The sequence below is a fragment of the Mustela nivalis genome (assembly GCF_964662115.1).
Source record: "Mustela nivalis genome assembly, chromosome: 2".
Lineage (NCBI taxonomy): Eukaryota > Metazoa > Chordata > Mammalia > Carnivora > Mustelidae > Mustela > Mustela nivalis.
In genome coordinates, this window is record NC_139021.1 from 36,105,000 (window position 1) to 36,125,116 (window position 20,117).

General features: G+C 41.8%; 1 protein-coding gene across 5 annotated transcripts in view; it reads right to left on the reverse strand.

Moving 5' to 3' along the window:
* The window catches only part of SPAG1 (sperm associated antigen 1), a 69,886-nt gene that overhangs the window by 14,177 nt on the left and 35,592 nt on the right, over positions 1-20,117 (reverse strand). For all 5 annotated transcript variants that reach the window (XM_082722733.1, XM_082722732.1, XM_082722735.1 and 2 more), the window contains 4 exons: positions 11,186-11,548; positions 10,801-10,900; positions 5,162-5,314; positions 949-1,115 (listed from right to left, as the gene is read on the reverse strand). In XM_082722733.1, the coding sequence (XP_082578859.1) occupies positions 949-1,115; positions 5,162-5,314; positions 10,801-10,900; positions 11,186-11,548 (783 nt within the window). The remainder of the gene's footprint in view (positions 1-948; positions 1,116-5,161; positions 5,315-10,800; positions 10,901-11,185; positions 11,549-20,117) is intronic.

Sequence of the window (20,117 nt, forward strand, 5' to 3'; positions counted from 1 at the left end):
GAAAAGCTTTCCTTAAGCTTTTCCTCTCCCACTGTATTTAAGCTTTTGGCACCTATTCTAATAACCACATAAATCTGGAGAGAAAGCGCTGATTATACTCATGCTTGTGATTAGCTGACACAGATCTGCAGTGTAGTTAGACGTGCCCTTTGTTAATACACAACTACACTTAACTGAGCAAATGCTTTGTGGGAGACTCCACTGATAGCCAGCTCTAGAAAACCAGAGAGCTCCAAGGTTTTCTAAGAACTGCCGAATAATCTTAAAGCCTTAGTAGATGTTCCTGCATTTCCCTTCTATTCAATGAAGAGGATGAGGGTCTAACGGGAGCCACATCATGACTCAGGAATCTCAGGGTCTCTACAAGATAAGCCTCAACCAGGGACCCACATGGAGTCCCTAAGCAGGAAGGAGAAATGGGGCCCCAACCGGCTTTTAGCAGAAAGCAAGAGTGGGGTCCCATTTATTAAAGACTTTTCACAAAGCAATGAGGTAGGTACTACGGGAATGTAGATATGCTAACAACAATGATATAAGGCAGAAAGAAATACCTGCTAGATATTTATGTGGTAGAGCTTTGTTCTTTTATTTCAAACACACCAATCTTATTACTTGAAGCCCTGCCACATACAGGTGTAGGAAAGAACTACATGCTACTTCTTTCTAAAAATAATACTGTTAACTAAACCTTTATTAAGTATTTTGTATGCAAATCTCCATTTATTCCTGAGAACAAGCCACAGGACAGTTATTCTAATCCTCCCCTTTCATACACACTAGACAGTGGATGTGGGAAGCAACTTCTTACAACTGTAGAGGGCAAACAGGGTCTTAACTTAAACCTGGGTCTGATGCCCGAGTGCATGCCCTTATCCTTCTGCTTTCCTGTGAAAACAGACACGCAGCTCAAGGTAACTTCGAAAAGAAGGATGTGTAGGCTTCCCCCACCTGCGATGCTGGGCTGGGGCCGGCTGCAGGAATCTCCCCCTTGGTTGGGGGGCGTCTTGGCCACAGGCTGCCAGGCTCGCACATGTGCAGCAGTGGGCACAGCAGGAATGGGTGACAGCTTCTCCCGCCAGCTTGGTCCATCCAGATTCATTAAAATTCTTGTTATTCTAAAAAGAAAATGAGTTTTCTCCATTGATCATGTCATTTTTTTATATCACTGAAGCTCAAATCAACAGTAAGATTTACAGTGCTGCATTTGTGTACTTCCCTACAGAAAACACAGTCTTAAGCTATCTGCTGTCCCCATAAATGGTCTTTAAAAGGATTTTTAAAAGTTGCCCAAAACTATGTTAACTTTAGATCCTTTTTGTATCAAAAGAAAAAATGAAGGCATTTCTAATTGGTTTAAAAATTTTTAAATGCATATGTGATGTGATAAAAAAGTAAAATATAAAGGTAAAATTTAGGAGGCCTAGCAGAAATGTCCCACATGATTATCTAATGTAATTACTAAACTGATAATGCATTACTCTTGAGAATAATCAAAAACACTTAGAATGTCTATGCCCAAACCATACACCAAAGACAGATATACAAGACCGCATGAGGGCAAGCTGCTGTATGGAACACTGTTTTTGTTTCCTTTTTGGAACATTATTTTTTCTTAGAACATTTTTTACATATGGCTGAGATAGTCTTACCTTGAAATTTTTTTGGTCTCTACAATTATCCAATTACTGTGCTTTCATATACACAATGATGAAAGGCAGGATATTGGAAGGGCCCTTACGTTATTAATTTACCTAATGGCCATCATCAAGTTCAGATTAACATCCCTGATTACCACTTCGTCATCATTTTAAACATACATATTTAAGTTTAAAAACAAAACTGAATTATGTCTTTCAAATGAAACTGGTTTAAAAAAGGTGTTCCAAGACTGAGAAGATTTACAGGTAATTAGTAGAACACATTCAAGTTAGCTAACTCAGCAGTACTTTTTGTGTGAGTAGTTTTTATATTTATACAGAGACAGATACAACCCACATACTTTTTTTACAGTTTTTTTAAACTAAAATTTCAATAGTGATCTTTGGTTATGCAAACCAAATTTCATACATCTTAGTGTAAAGAAACTAATTTCAAAAATAATGTAAGACCACCCACAACTGCAGAAGAAAAAAAAAAGCTTTAGAAAAGAGAATTTTCAAGCAAAACTTGTATTACCAGCAGAGAGGAAGGAAGAAGCAGCTGAAAAGAGATGATGTGTTGCCAGGGAGTAAATAAGTATATGCAGGGAAATTTAACATATAAGATTCCTGGAGAGGAAGAGAGGAATATGGTTAATGGAAGACAGAAACAAAATAAACCCAAATGTTTAAATTAAAAAAAAAAAAAAAAAGCTGCTGTTGCTCACATGGAAAAGCAAGCATAAATATGGGATTCATGAAAAAGAACAGTGAAATTTTATGAGTATTGTATAGAAAAATATATATGGCAAACCAGACAAAGCCTCCTCATCTTCTTATACAGTAACAGAAACACTCAATTAAAAAATGAAAGAATCTTAAAACTCAATCTGTATAAAAGAACCTAAGTACATATTAAAAGTGCAACACAATCCTCAAAAAGCTAAACATAGAATTCCCATATGACCCAGCAATTCCACTCCTAGGTATACCCCAAGAGGAACGGAAAACAGATGTGCAAACAAAAAGTTGTACACAAATGCCCACAGCAGACGATTCCCAATAGCCCAAAGACGGAAACAACCTCAACGTCCATCACTGATGAACGGATAAATAAAACGTGCTATGTCCATACAATGGACTGTTATTCAGCTACAAAAAGAAACAAAAGCACTCACGGAGTCTACATACAACATGAACCTTGAAAACGTCATGCTAAGTAAAAGAAGCCAAGCATGAAAGGCACGGACTCTAGGACTCCCAGGGACCACCCAGGGCAGGTAGAGCCGCAGACAGAGAGCAGATGAGTGGCTGCCAGGGGCTGAGAGAAGGGATGAGTGGCTGTTCATGGGATACAGGGTTTCCTTTGGGGATGATGAATGTTCTGGAACCAGAGAGAGGTGGTAGGTTGTACAAGTGTACGTGTGAACTAAAGGCCACTCACTTGCGTACTTTAAAATAGTCCATTTTATGTTCCATGAATTTTACTTCAAAATACATAGTGCAGAAGGTTCACAGATAGGAGTAATCACAGCCTCTCAGGTAACTACCCCTCCCTTCAGACCTTCCCGCCTATCACTGTGAACTGGCTTTCCTACAACACCTCCCAAGAGGCCCTTCCTCGCTGTCGGCTACTTCAGCTGTCTTCCCACTTCGTTTCACAGGAAGCCCAAGCTCTGTGAGAAGATCCTTCTTTCCCAATTACCTTGGAGATGACCGGACAGATGATGGCCAAATTAAAAGCCAACCAGAGGAGTGAATTATACTCTCTGTGTTGAAGAATGAATTCATTCAACACATCTTACTGACGTTATCTACTGTATGAAATACTTCAACTACACAGACGGATAAAATACAATTCCTGACCTCAAGGAACTTCCAGTAGAATGACAGAAAAACAATTATACAAAAAGGGAGGGACAGAGAATTTACAAATGATATGGAAGCAGGGTAATAATAGAAGGCACCGTGTTCCGGGGGAGCTGGGAAGGGCGCCTGAAGTAATGTACACTGGAGTGTAGGTGGGTCTATCGGGGAAAGTCATTTCCTGGAGGAAGCAAGTCCTCTCCTAAAGGACAGGAAGGAATTAACCGGGCCAAAAAGAAGAAAAGTGTCTCCAGGCAGCCGATGACATTTCAGCAAGGCAGCTGTGCCACAGGGCAAATGGTTGAGACTCCCAGGTGACGCTGTCCAAATTTTACAAGCTCAAGATCAAGAAGGTTGTGAAAGCCCAAGGCTCGATGAGGCCCCATTTCAGGTCCAATAACCAATGAATACCCCTTTCAGACATGGGTCAGACAGGTTCTGCGGGACCAGAATGGACACTCCAGGAAATGGCTGTTGGCTCTACATACAGATCTTTCTAACAGTCCTCTACAAAGTGCAGTGGGACTGTGGGGGAGGTAAGGTATATTTCATCAAATGAATTCATCCAAAACATGCCATTCTCCTCTTGCACAATTTTGCTCAAGGTCTCCTCCTGTCCCAACAGTCCTCTTCAAAGACCTCGTCAGGCGCTCGCTCGCTCTCCAACAAATGAAGCCTACACAATGGGGCCCGGCCTCCCTGTGATCTCCCCACCTTACTAACATATTTTCACTGCTGGGGATAATCTGTCTTATATTTTTTTCCCCTAGCTATATTTGGTTTGCTTAAATACAGAAACTAGGTTATTTTTTCCTTTTTTGTCTTGGTGGGGGGCAGGGCATGGTACATCAGACCAACACAGGGCACAGTGTAACACACAGAGTAAGGTATATTCTAGACAAATGGGATCAGAAAATAGAATACATAACTAGCAATATTATCCAAATCATAATTTTTTAATTTCACTTGAAAGCAATTTATGAAGTCTGGAAATTCTTACCTTCCCATGCTCACTCAGGGGGCAAATAGGTCATAATACAAATTAGATCCAAATTCTTTGCTATTTCACCATATAAATTAATACTCATCCTATGATGAGTGTCTATTTAAAGGGCACAGAACACAAAATCTAGCAGGCTCATGAAGACATCCACTCTCCTGAGGAGAAACAATAAGCGGCTATGTTTCCACTGACAGATGTGGTGCAATGAGCATGTGCAAAACCCTGTAGGAGAAGAAGATTCGATATGGCAGTTTTCACTACATTCCTGGATCTTGTCCTAGAATTACTACTGATTTACAACATCACTGAGGACACCTTCCTAATGCCACAGATGTTTACAAATACTGTAAAATTAAATTCTGTGCATTCCGAACAGCAAAGATCTACATTCTAAGCTTAAAAAAAATTTTACTGTAATTAATGGACCAGGACGCAAATATAAAGGTGTTAGAGGACAACTCAAAGTGGATTATAGGACAGTTAGAAATTAAGCTAGAGACAGAACCCTCTGGTTTTGATGGGAGTGAAAACCATGCATGCAAAGTGAGTAACTGAGGACATGTCTACACTCTGACAGTGTTCTCAGAGGGGAGAGAAAAAAACATGTAATTCCAGTACAGAACAAGACGCGAGACACCGCCTCAGGCTGGCTTACCTGTTAATACTGTCGTTTGCCAGCTGGATTCTGCAGTCTATCTGCAACACTGTTTTATAATCCACATAAGCTTTCTGATACTGCTCTAAAGTTTCATAGGCCATTGCTCGACGAAGAAGAGGTTTGACTGAGAATGGATGAAGTTCCAGAGCCCTAAGACAAAAACATTATGTCATTTGTTTTGAAAATTACTCAGCTTCTAGTAACTAAATATACACTATAGTACTAGACTTTCAGAAAAGGGTACAGTTGGTATTTCACACCAAGGACACAGGAATACACCAGAAAGACAAACTCAGGGCTAAAGAACAATCAAACTTGCGGTTATTTCCTTTATTTTATTTACTTTGGGTTGGGGGAGAGGGAGAGAAAAAGTCCTAAGCCGGCTCTACTCCCAGTGCAGAGCCTGATGCAGGGGCTTGGTCTCACAACCCTGAGGTTATGACCTGAGCTGAAATCAAGAGTCGGATGTACCAACTGAGCCACCCAGGTGCCCCCAGTTCCTTTATTTTAAACCTGTAGCAAAGCACATTAGCATTTACTCTTCCCCCACTGAGACAGAGCTCCCTGGCAGCAGAGAGTGCGCCCCACCCTCTCCAATGCCCCATCCCTTCCCTCTGCCCTAACAGAGCCGACCATGGCACCAAATACAAAGTCAGCTTTCAACAGATTCTTGTTACCTACTGATAGATTAAAAGGAAAATTTTTATTCACACCTGTGTTTAATAAGGCACAGAACAGAACCACAAAAATCTGCATAACATTTTGAAAATCAGCTCCCTTAATTTCAGTTTATTATGATTTACTTGCTGGCAAAGGGCTTCAAAAATGGACCAGAGGGAATCAAGGAAGTAAGTATATGATGATTTCTTGGAAGTCATGAATTTTCATCTTGCATTTTTTTAGGCTATGAAGTATTTCCAACATCACCAGAGATGTATTTCAAAGTTATGTTCCTTGGTTTTGTTTGAAGTAACTGTTTAAAGCTACTTCACAAACAACAGACTTCATTACATTCTGAAACAGAACAATCCAGAGACCGTATTTATGAATGAGAACTATCATACACTGTTTTTGCAAACATAACTGGAACTATAAAACATGGTGAGCAGAAATCCTAGGAAAAACCTACTTGCTAAACACCCAGCAGGAAGGGTCTGTGGCCCCGGCCCCCTATATCGGGGACGGCAGGTCTGCTTCTCAGGGGTCACTCTTCTGCTACAAGCAGTTTTCACAGCGGATGTGTAACGGGCTTCAGGGAAAGCACAAGTGAGGGCTGCTTTACTTCTTCTCCAACAGTCGTGGGGATCTGCTGTCTACTCCTGTCTACAGTAATCTGGCAAGGAGGAAGCTGACAGGACACCTGCCACCTGACACATCTGCCGCTGGAGACTCTCACCGAACTGCCCAAGAGGGCAAGTTCAAGTTCATACTGCAGGTGAGGAGATGGAGGGGAAAGGAGTGTGATCTGCCCACAGGGCAGTTCTTTTGAATTTTGGCTTTGGGAAAGCCAGGACAGTGCCTGTTCCCAGTGCCCAGATCACCACCTGGCCCGTGGGAGGCACTTAGCCAATACCTCCTGAATGAACCTATGCTTTGCCTACCACACACATACAAAAATACCATAAATAAGGGAACTCTGCTGGAATCATTCACAATTCTCCACATTGTAGAGATACTTCACCGCAAAGGTGGGTATGCTCCCAGGCTGGGCACCGCAGAGGCTGTCACTGACCAGCGGTAAGATCTAATCAATTTTGTTCTGCCTGGGTGTGTTACCACTGTGGGTTATTTTAAGGATCTCTGCTGTACTGCACTGGGATTAAAAATTTTTTTTCTGAAAAATGTGTATTACTTTTATAACTTAGGAAAGTCAAAGCAAAGTAAAACTAAGGGGTGCCTGGGTGGCTCAGTCATTAAGCGTCTGCCTTCACTCAGGTCATGTTGGGTCCTGGGATCGAGCACCGCGTCAGGCTCCCTGCTCAGTGGGTAGCCTGCTTCTCCCTCTCCCACTCCCCCTGCTTGTGCCCACTCTCTCACTGTATCTCTGTCAAAGAAATAAAATATTTTTTTTAAAAAAGTAAAACTAAGATCAAGTAAAAACTCTTAAAACACTAGAGAACTGATCTCTGAGCAAAAGAATCCATCACTTTTATTTATTTATTTAAAATATTTTATTTATTTATTTGACAGACAGAGATCACAAGTAGGCAGAGAAAGAGGAAGGGAAGCAGGCTCGCTGCTTCACTGAGAGCCTGATGCGGGGCTCAATCCCAGGACCCTGGGATCATGACCTGAGCCGAAGGCAGAGGCTTTAACCCACTGAGCCACCCAGATACCCCAAGGATCTATCACTTTTTACCATTCCCTTAAATCTAGCTTTGTTTCATACTTAGGGGATATTAACAACATGAACCAAGATGACAAACGTGTATGATACTCCTACAACTACCCAATGTCACCACAATTACCCCATGTTCCCTCAGACTTCCAATACCCAAGGTGCTATTCAGCCACTGAAGACGGACCCCAGGTAGGCACAGAATATAACACTGAGACGATGCATTCAATTTTCAGCACTCCGAGCCCAGTAAATGCAAGGGTTTTTTTTTTTTCTCTTTAACCACAATCCTGAAAATGAACATGAGCTTATAAATGGAAAGTCCACTAAGAAAAAAAAAAAAGGGCATTCATTCATAAAAACAGAACTTTTAAGCCAGAGCTCACAAAGGCTTAACTATTCAAGTTAATAAAGTTAAGACCCTGCCGAGTTTTAATTTGAAGCCTCTCAGAAAGCAGCAAAAAAGGAGCAAAAGCAGAGAATTACCAGGCAACATTCATTTTTAGTCAATCTGTCAAATTATTCTCAATGGAAAGTCATCAGAAGGTTTTTTTTGGTGTAGTGTAGATAACCTCAAAACGTTCTCTAGCATGGGAAAAGAGGGTTTGTTTTTGTTTTTAGCTGATAAACAATTCTGAAAACATACAGCAATTTCTAGGACAATGGTTTTAAACTTTTTTCCCTGATTCATGGTTCACCTTGAAGACTAAAATAGAAACATGGAGACGCTGTGGTCTGGAGAGGGGCAAGGCCCAGAGTCCCCTTGAGCTCCTCAAAAGCCCCTTACTCTCCTAACAATGATCCATCCTCTCAGCACACCCCTGGGACACACCTCAGAGGAAGTGTTTCAGAGCAGGCCCCAGGTGTTCAGATGTGTAAAATCAAACACTTTTCCCCCAAACTGTATCAAAAGTTATTCTTCATAGGTCAAGCTACGAAAGTTAATTCACAGGTTCCCCTCTCTCCCTTATTTGAAAGTTTTCCCCCGTGAGTTTATTTTAGTTTTTTCCTTAAGTTTGACTCCTATTACGACATGTCTTGGAATAAGGGCTCATGGCACACAAAACAACTCTCCAAAGAGCGGGGACAATTCAGTGAAAAACTAAAACATAGGTTTCCATGAAAATGTATGGAATTTTCTTTAAGTGAAAAGGAAATAGTCCTACTTTGGCTACTAAATGACTGCTAGTTCATACAGATTAAAATACATTTATTTCAACATGTTCACAAAAGCAAATCATGGTTTCTAGCATTAAAAGTAGTTTGAGGTTCACTGCTTTGGAGTAAAATCACCTCATGCCCCTTAGGTTGGGACTCACATGCCAGGTATCAAGAAAACACCTAAGTAGGTCGGGCTCCAGAGAGGTCAGTACTGACCAGCAAAACAGGATTCCTTGGCCTAGAACACAGCTCTTATCTAAGGACATCTTAACTAAACCACCGCCCATCTCCCTCCCCACCCTAAAGCCTGTCTCCTGCTCTCCTTCCAGACAAACCTCCATTCTAGCCTTCTTAGACACTGGGGCTGGAATCCCGTCTTTGACTTCCTCCCAGATGTACACTGAAACACAACAAATTTTAGCAAGAAAATGCTACCTTAAACCATCTCACTTAAGGTTAAGGTGAGCCCGCTGTTTTGCTGTAGCTCTAACTGTAGGGTTCCCACATTTTAACCGTATCTCTGAACTCCCTCACTAGAAAGACCCAAGATAAATCTAAAGGTTAATGTGTTAGCCACAGACACTTGTGCTGCCTATCACAATGTGCTTGATATTCCACAAATTTGTATGGTCTTATTAGTTAAATGCAGTGGTAAATGTTTACCAACCAGCTCTCCTGAGAAGAAAAACCCAGATTTGAGGTGCTTGCCAATTTTCATCGTGTCAGTACTCCAACCATGACAGATTTCAAGCTACCAATTTGACTTCAACCAGCTCCTAAAAATGTAATAATCAATGTGAGCCAGCCCAACAGTGGATGGGGTCTAGAGTCAGGGCCAAGTGAATATAAATAGTATTTATTTTAAATTTGAATATCTAAAATTTGCATAAAAAAAAATCCAAGCCCCTCAACACCTTATTTTTAAAGATTTTTTTTTTTTTTATTTGACAGGCAGAGATCACAGGTAGACAGAGAGGCAGGCAGAGAGAGAGAGGAGGAAGCAGGCTCCCTGCTGAGCAGAGAGCCAGATGCGGGGCTCATCCCAGAACCCTGGGACCATGACCTGAGCCGATGGCAGAGGCTTTAACCCACTGAGCCACCCATGCGCCCCAACACCTTATTTTTAAACTGTAGGCACAGATAGTAGCAAGTTTTTACCCCTATCAATACACTGATACTAACACTGAAAAAAAATAATAAATTGTTCATCTTATAATGAGGTTGTCCACACAAGTTATTGTTCAACCTAGGGCTTCTGAGAGTGAAAAGGGGAGATGTTAGTAATTTGCCAGACAAGAAGAGTAAATCAGGACTGTGAGGGTCAAGCCAGAACACACAACTTATTTTTTAGATGCACTACTAGTAGCTTCTTTCCAAAGGATTTCTGAAACAGGCTTACTACTTGATGGTGGAAGAGAACAAATTTTTCATGTAAATACATTCACCAACCTCAGTATGTAACTTGTTGAGTACCATGGTTGCCTACAGTGCTTGAGGGATGCAAAGCTGTCTGAAACATGGGTCCTGACTTCATGGAGCTGAAAATCGAGTGTAGTGGATAACGCAAGTACCCACAGGTGTGAGAGTGATAGTGTACCGGTTAGAGCCATGCAGGGGACCAGGGAACCTGAGGTGACCAGGAAGGCAAAGAAGAGGCGGCAACTGAGCAGGGATTTCAGAAGGCAAACATGTGTAGAGGGCATCACAGTGGCCCAAATGAGAGCAGAAAGCTTGGGGGGGGGGGGTCAAGTTGTAAGAGGAGCTTATAATTCTCTGCAACACCACACTGAGCCACGGAATACCTGTTTGAACTGCAAAAATAATGCTTCAGGAAAAGTTGTTCTGATGCTACAGTGGAGGAGCCAAAGAGACTAGATGCAAGGCTTCTCCAAAATCTAGAACTAACCTGAAAAGAGCATGGATTAAGGTGGTGGCTGTGGAAATGAAAAGAGTTCGCAGTCTTCTATTAATTGTATTCGTATATATGAAGGAGAAAAATTTATCATTTTTATGTAGAATTCAATTAACATGTCTTTAAAGTCTCTAAGAAGTTAGATTCCTGCAGAAAATTCATTAAGCAATGAAATACTGCATTCATTCATCACACTGCTGACAAACCTGAAAACGCGCCGTTTACCTGTTACAGTCTTGAATGCAGCCGCTGCAGTTTCCTTCTTTTAGGTAACACGCCGCTCTATTTGAATATAAGATACTTAGATCCTCTGCATTTTCGCTTCCTAAAATCACAGTTCATTAAACACGGTTAAAATCCATTAGCGCAATCCCGGCTCCGCAGCAGGCCGACGCCTGAGGTCTCCGGGGGTCACTGCGGTCCCACAGGCCGCCCGGTGCCCGCAGTGGCCGCCGAGGGCGAGCCAGCGAGGGACGGACGCAGACGCGCCCCGCCCGGGCACGTGCTGCGCGTTCCAGGGTGCCGCTCGCCCGGGGCCGTCCCACCGCGCGCTGGGCCCCGTCCGCACCAGCGCGAGCGCCTGTCATCCGGGCGGCCGCCCCTCGCCTACCTGCGGGCTCCAGCTGCGCGACCGCCGCCGAGTACTTGAGGGCCGCCTCGGCGAACTGGCCGCTTTTGAACAGCTCGTTGCCCTGGCTCTTCAGGTCCGCGGGGCCGAGCGCGGCGGCGGGGACCGGGCCCGCGGGAGCGGCGGCGGCGGCGGCGGGGTCCCCGGCGCCCCGCCCGCTGCCCGCCGCCGCTGGGGCCCGCAGACGGCCCCGCTTGTCCGCGCCGGCCCCGGGCGCCCGACCCCGCCGCGGCGCGCCCTTCTCGGGCCGCTTGCCGCCCTCGCTTTTGCCGGTCAGCTTCTTCTGGATGTTGCCCATGGCGCGCGGCTCGGCGGCGCTCCCGGGTCCCGCCGGCTCCGCGGCCTCTGTGGGAAGTGGATGCGGGAAGCGAGTGTTTGCATCATCAGGAGAAACTACCTACCGCGGCGGCCGCGGGGGAGCCCGGCGCAGACGCGCGTTGCAGCGCTCGCGGGGGCGGGTCGCGGCGGTGGCCCGGCGGGCACCGCCCCCGCGGGCGGAGCAGCGCTGTTCCCGGCACCTCCAGGGGCACGTCTGCCGCGGGGCCGAGTGCGGGGCCTTGCGCTCCCCGGGCCGCGCACCGAGCCACCCCGTAGTTAACTGGTTGAACGCCGATGGGCTTGGGACGCGAGCACGGCTCCTCAGAATCATTCCCTGAGTCAAAGAATCCGTGGCAGGTACAGCTTACAAAAACGTACCTTTCTCCCATTTCCGATTTATGAGTGCATGAAGTTACCAAACCTTGAGTACGATCATTGCACCCAAGAACGGGGTGCCCTTTTTCTTATGTTAAAGAACTGGGAGAAAAAGATAATTTGAAAGTAATATAAAATCCAAGTGAGTTAAGTCTTTTTAAATGAATTTAGCAAAGAAATTACATAATATAGGCCCCAAGTTTTTTAAGTGAGCCTTAAAAAACATCCATTACAATACCTTATTCAAGCTTAAATTCCTTTGATCTTGATCGAAAGACTTCAGGCATTAATCATAGCTTTAATAACTGATTACTGAATCTATTATTTTTAAATATGAAAATGATGTATAAATATTTCACGGATAGGTGTCTTACCAATATTTAAAACAAGGCAGTTATTTCACAGCACTGTTAAAAAACACTTAAGTACATGGGGCACCTGGATGGCTCAGAGCGTTAAAGCCTTTGCCTTTGGCTCAGGTCATGATCTCAGGGTCCTGAAATTGAGCAGCATCAGGCTCTCTGCTCAGCAGGGAACCTGCTTCCCTCTCTCTCTCTCTGCCTGCCTCTCTGCCTACTTGTGATCCGTCTGTCTGTCAAATAAATAAATAAAATCTTAAAAAAAAAATACACTTAGGTACAGAGACTGCCAACAAATTCTAATCTGATTTCTTTTTAAAGTAGGCTCCATGCCAAACACAGGGCTTGAATTCAAGACCTGGAGATCAAGAGTGGCAGACCGCACCACTGAGCCCAACTAAGCCAGCCCCTCTAATCTGATTTTTTAGTGGATGTATTTTCCACTGTGTTTCAGGAGTGGTAAAGCCAGGATTTGAACCACAAGGACAAGGAGAATTGAAAACCACCAGTATTTAAATGAAAATCAGTGGGTGGTCAACCTAAGGCAATCATTTAATATAAAAACACACAAATTAGTAAATATGAGTTTCTATATAGTGTAATAAACAAAAGAGGCTTCATTATGAAAGCAATAAAAAGATCTTGTTATAACAATAAATCCCCAGATTGGAACCAGTAGGATTATCAGAGCAAGACTCCAGTCTTCTTTGTCTGGTATCTGCTGCTCAAGTCCCCACCCAGCATAAAAACAGATGAAAGCACAGATTCCTGTCAGCAAAAACAATAGACAATTTAGTATTATTCTCCACTCCTTTGTATGTTATCCCCTCACATCTTACCAGTACTGTTACTAAAGAGCTGCAGATCATTTAGAACATCATATGGGTCAAGATCTTTACATATACCATTTTCCATTATCATTAATCCTTACACCCAGTATTATCTCCCCCACTTTATAAATGAGGCAACAAAGACAGAAGGGAAAAGCTAAAGGCTGTCCCAGAGCCAAGAGAGCTAGAAATCAGCATAACTGGTTTACGGAATTCAAATGAAATGAACCAAAATTAACTAAAAGCCATACCTCTCTCCTTAAGACTGAGATGTCCTTGAACAACTCTGATAGTCTCTAAAGGTAAGCCAAGGCCTGATCCTGAAAGACCTGTGAGTCCTGGCATGTACTGTACTACCTGTGGGACATTCCAGAAGTGTTGTTCAGAAGGTGGCTCTAAATGCAGTTCAGAGGTGTGGCCTATCTTGAGTCTTCAGATAAGTCTCAGTTGACTTGGGAGTTGCTGATATAAATAGGATCATTAGAGTCTGGGTGTGGATGAGGTCACTGAGATCTCCGGAAGGATCCCTAAGAAATACTAACACATAAAGAATGATAATAAGAAAAATCTTCAATGGAGATGGAGGAGTATCTAGAAATGAGAGAAAGCCCAGGAGGGAGTACTGCCTCAGAAACCAAGAAAGAATATTTTAGGGAGGAGGGAGTCAACAATAGTTAAGTATCAAAGGAAGGGACGGCCAGCAGCCTCAGCTGCCTAAGGCCTACCAACGACCATTAGATCTAAAGCCATGAGGATTTAGTTCAGTAGGCTTCAGTAGCTTGGGTAGTTGGTAGATGCAAAAATACCCAACAAAACACTAGCAAACTGAATCCAAGAGCATAGTACAAGGACTATACACCATGACCAAGTGGGATTTATCCCAGGAAGTAGTTCAACAGTGCAAAATCATAGAACACACCACATTAATAGAATAAGGGGGGAAAAAAACCACATGACCATAACTGACAATGAATAGGCACTTGACAAAAGCCAACACCCTTTCATGATAAAAAACAGAAAACTAGAAACAAGTGAAATTTCTCAACATGATAAGCTACATTCATGAAAAACCCAATCAACATCATCATACTCAATGGTAAAATTCCCAAAGCTTTCCCCTAAAGCTCAAGAACAAGACAAGGATGCTGTCTTCACCACTGCAACTCAACATTATACTGGAAGTTGTAGCCTGATCAATTAGGAAGAAAAAAAAATACAATAAAAAAGCATCCATATTGGAAGGGAAGAAGTAAAACTATTTATTAATAGATAACATGATTATTACATATATTTTATATTATATATATGGGTGTGTCTATGTGTATGTGTTTATATTTGGGGGTATATATAATCCTAAAGAACACACATACACACACATACACACACACAACTACTACTGCTACTACTACTAGGGCAAAAAAGCAAATTCAGCAGTTTCAGGGTACAAGATACACCAGCAATGAACAATCTGAAAATTACAAAAGCAATTCCATATACAGTAGCATCCAGATGAATAAAATATTTAAGGATACATTTAACCAAGGAGGTGAAAGACTTGTATGTAAAAAACTATAAATTACTGGATTAAAACCAGTAAATGAAAAGATATCTCTTGATCATAGATAGGAAGGCTTAGTGTAAAGATATCCAAAGTAATTTACAGATCTGACATAATCCCCTATCACATTTCTACAGGCTTTTATGCAAAAATGGAAAAGGAGATCCTCAAATTCATATGGAATTTAAGGGGTCCAGAGTAATCAAAACAATCTTGAAAAAGAATAACAAAACCAAAGGATTTACACTTCTGATTTCAAAATTTACTAAAAGCTTCAGTAACCAAAACAGTGTGGTGCTGACATAAGGATGGACATCAAGGCCAACAGAATAGAACCGAGATTCTATAAACCCATACATCTATGGCCAGTTGATTCTTGACAAGGATGTCAAGTCCATTCAGTGGGAAAAGCAGAGGCTAACAAATGGTGTTGGGACAACCAGGTTTTTACATGCTGAAGAAAAAGCTAAGTTTGACTCCTTCCTACCTCAATCAATCAAAATAAGTCAGTGGCCTAACTATAAGAACTAAAACCACAAAATTCTTAGAAGACAACATGGGGGTAAATCTGCATGCCCTTGGATTTGATGATGGATTTTTATTTAGCACACTGAAGCCACAGGCAAGAAAAGAGAAAAATAAACTGAACTCCATCAAATTTTAAAACTTTGCATACATGGATATTATCAAGCAAGTAAAAACACAACCCACAGAAAGGGGGAAATTATGTGCAAGTCATATATCTTACCTGCAAGAGTCTAGTATCCAGATTATATAAAGTATATTCATAATGGAACTATAAAAAGACAAGCTAATTCTTAAATGGGCAAAGGACTTGAATAAGCATTCCTCTAAAGAAGATACACAAATAAAAATAATAATACACACATAAAAATGGTTAATGTAATAAGTGGAATTCAAATCCTCATATATTGTTGGTGGGACTATAAAATGCTGTAGCCATTTTGGAAAACAGCCTGGAAGTTCCTCAAGAAGTTAAACAAGAGTTATTTACCAAATAACCCAGCATTCTACTCCTAGTTATATACCCAAGAAAATTAAAAACATGCACACACACAAAACTTGTACATGAATTTCATAGCCACATTATTCAGAAGAGCCAAAAAAGTGGTGATAAGCCAAGTGTCCATCAACAGATGGAGAAAATGTGGTATTATCCATGCAATGGGGTATTATTTGTCAATAAAAAGGAATAAAGTACCAATACATGCAGCAACATGGATGAACCTTAAAAATATTATGCTCATGAGGGGTGCCTGGGTGGCTCAGTGGGTTAAAGCCTCTGCCTTTGGCTCAGGTCATGATCCCAGGGTCCTGGGATCGAGCCCCGCATTGGGCTCTCTGCTCAGTGGGGAGCCTGCTTCCCCCTCTCTCTCTGCCTGCCTCTCTGCCTACTTGTGATCTCTGTCAAATAAATAAATAAAATCTTTTAAAAAAATTATGATCAGTTAAAGGAGCCAGACACAAAATGCCGCATATGTTATGTTTCCATTTATATGAGATTCTCAGCAGAGGCAAAGCCACAGAGACAGAAAGTAGATTAATGGTGGCAAGAGGAGGGTGATGGATGTGACGGTTAGTGGGTATGAGATGTCTTTTTGTGATGATAAAAATATCCCAGGATTAGACAGTAGTGATGGTTGTACAACTTTGTGAATATAGTAAAATCCACTAAATTTGAAAAGGGTGAATTTTATGAAATATGGATTATATCTCAATTAAAAAAAAGAATGCTTATTTTACTTTACTCTTTTTTTTCTTTTCTGTTTTTCCATTTTACTCTTGACAACAAAGGATACTTTACTGTTGTTTGTAGGTTTTTTTTTTTAATCCCCCATCTAGGTCAATTTGATGGGAGAGAAAAAAAAATCTACCTTTAATTTTCTTTTTTTGTTAGCAATACAAAATTTGTTGATCATTTAATTTCTCCGTTAGTGATTAATTGTTCATATGCTTTGTTCATTTTCATACTGGGCTCTTTTAACATTTTCTTATTATTTTGTAAAAGCTCTTCGTATTTTAAGGTTATTGACCCCTTGCCATTTGTCCTAATTTATCATTTACCTTTTAATTTTTTTATAGCATCTCACTGATAATGGTTTTTCACTTGTATTTTTTTTTTACTTTTTTTTGTTGTTGTTGTTTGTTTTATTTTTGTGTGTGTGCTTTTTTTTTTGTAAATGAACTTTTTTTAAAATTTATTTTTTATTTATTTTCAGCATAACAGTATTCATTATTTACTTTTTTTTTTTAAGATTTTATTTATTTAACAGAGAGAGAGAGCATAAGCAGGGGGAGCAGCAGGAGAAGCAGGCTCCCTGCGGAGTTCAATCCCAAGATCCTGGGATCACAACCTGAGCCAAAGGAAGATGCCCAACCAACTGAGCCACCCAGAGCGCCCCTGGTTTTTCACTTTTCCAGTCAACATCATTCACCTTTCTTTTCATGATTTTATCTATTTTTTAAAAAGATTTTATTAATTTATTTGACAGAGATCACAAGTAGGCAGAGAGGCCCGCAAAGAGAGAGGAAGGGAAGCAGACTCCCTGCTGAGCAGAAAGTCCAATACGGGGGCTCAATCCCAGGACCCTGGAAACATGACCTGAGCCGAAGGCAGGGGCTTTAACCCACTGAGCCACCCAGGCGCCTGATTTTATCTACTGTTTTAACTCCTGGAAATCCCTACCCTTCCACCTTCCTGATCCCACCATAGAATTGACATAGACAAGAGAAATAACTTTATTTTATTCTTCAGCTTGCAAGTTACTACTTAATCTTCTTATATTTCATTTTTAAGTAGGGATTAAGCATCAGCAGAACAAGGGAGGTTAGATGCTTATTTTCCTGTGATTACTTCTCCCAGACTCTGTAAGAAGACAGAATAAACACCAAAGTCTCTGACAGCTAGTGGTACACTGATGCTCTCAGTGCTCTCCACTAGGGAAGGAAAACTCAAAGTGATGGGGAGTTCCCAAGAAAGCCCAGGAACTCAAATCCTTGGGTCTAATCAGCCTGGCAAATAGGTATTCCTTCAGATGAGTCCCTAGGAGGACAAGTGTCAGTTGTCTTCTCTCTGTACCTGATACAGAGCCAGTGATCAGGGTCTATTTAACCAACTGTACTGACTACGTCATACCTTAGCCAGGATGAGCTGGGCCTGCCCAGCCCGGGTGGCACTTACAGGGGAGCAGCGTTATCAGCCGAGCTCACACAACACTCAAAGCTGCATTTTCCCAGGGGCTTCAGCGCTCCCTGCACCATACCCCATAATGACCAAGAATTCTTTCTTGGAATGTGGTGGGAAGGGGAAACATATGTAAGGATCCCATCCTGATAACCTTCCTCTGGGCTTTAATAGGATTGCCTAAAAGTGACTTGCATTTCTCCTGTCTTGTCCAAGGTTCCAGGACCTCTTTGTACATGTCCTCTAACAATGGACCTTGGTAGAGGTGAGCATGAGACAGTCCTATTGACTTCATTTCGTTTTAAAAGGACTACTTCTGAGCTTCCAGCCATTTATTCCACCTAATTTTGATTTGCTTTCCTGATAAAAGGGAACTAACTAGTCTTAAAATTTATATTCCTATCAAGACATTTTTCTTTTCAGAATCTCACATATTTTTATGTATTCCTTAATCTACCAAATAATTATTGAGGGGCACAAATGCCAAGATCATAAGTGATTCGCTTAGGGGCATCTGGGTAGTGCGCAGTTGGTAAAGCATCGGCTCTTGATTTTGCTCAGGGTCAGGAGATGGAGCCCTGTGTTTGGCTCTATGCTGGGGCTGGAGCCTGCTTAAGATTCTCTCTCTCTTCCCCCCATCCCCACCCAGCAACCCAGCAACATGCTCTCCCTCTCAAAAAAAAAAAAAAAAAGGAAAAAAAGAAATGGTTTTCTTAAAGCTCTGGCTGCTTGGAGATCTGAACAGGAACATTGTTTCTCTGTGGTTCTGATGTTAGGGTTAACACCTGACTCAGAGAGAAACATCAACCTATTAAATGATATTACACAACAATTTTGCTGACTCACTTTTCTAATCACAGAATATTACTCATTGCTTAATGATTAGCCCTTTCCTGTTTATCTGTTTGTGGGAGGAGGGCCTTTAGAATCTCCACCCCCACCTCCAGCTTTGAGATATAAGTGACAGGGAACACTGTATACATTTAAAGGGTACAACTTGGTGATCTGATACAGATATGTATTGTAAAATGATTACCACAGTAAGGTTACCTAGCACACCTATCACCTCACATAACTTTTTTTTGTAATGAGGACATTTAAGATCTACTTTCTTAGCAACTTTCCAGTATACAATATCATAGTGTTAACTGTAATCACCATGCTGTACATTTCCTTCCCCAAACTTACTCACGGGTGAAAGTTTGTACTCTTTAACCAACTTACTCCCAAAACATCCACCTCTGGCAACCACCATTCTACTCTCTATTTCTACAAGTTTGGATTTTTTTAGATTCTACACATATATAAGATCACACAGTATTCATCTCTCTCTGACTCATTTCACTTAGCATAATGTCCTAAAGGTCCACACATGCTTTTGCAAACAGCAGATTTCCTTCTTTTTTGTCGCCTAATATTCTAGTGTAGGTGAGTATGTGTCTCACATTTTCTGTCTCCATTTATCTGCTGAAGGACACTTAACGGTTATTACTGATGAAGGATAGTTGGAAGAAAGGCAAGAAGAGACAAGGATAGCTTCCCACTCTAAGAGGAAACCACCCATAAAAGGATTTTACACCACACTGGATAGAGCCTTCCACCCTTTCCCATGTGACAGATAGATGACAAAAGCCTGATTGGATGAAAGGCCCAAGTGGAGGGTTAATCAGATTAAAAGAGCCCACCAGCAAGCCCATAAACACCCCTAGACTTAGAAACTCTGGTGGCAACCCTCTCGGGTCCCCTCTCTCTTTGGGAGCTCAATAAACCTTGCTTTGCTGCTCACCACTCTGTCTGGTCTACCCCTTCATAATTCAAAGTGGCATGACCAAGAACCGCAAGCACCAAAGGAAAAGAAATCCTGCACCATTACCATGTCTTGGCTCTTAAGAATGCTGACATGAACACAGGGGTGCAGATATCTCTTTAAGACAGTGTTTTCATTTCTTTTGGACATATACCCAGAAATGGGATGGGTGGACCATAGGGTAGCTCTGCATAAACAGTATAGAGGGACCCTCTATACTGTTGTTCATAGTGGCTGCAAAAGTTTGCATTCCCACCCACAGTGCATGGCGTTCGCTTTTCTCCACATCCTCACCAACACCTGTATCTCCCATCTCCTTGACGACAGCCATTCAAACACATTTGAGGTGATATCTCATTGTGGTTTTGATTTGCATTTTCCTGATGATTAGTGATGTTGAGCACCTTTTTCCTATATCCATGGGCCATGTGAATGTCTTCTTTGGAAAACTGTCTATTCAGT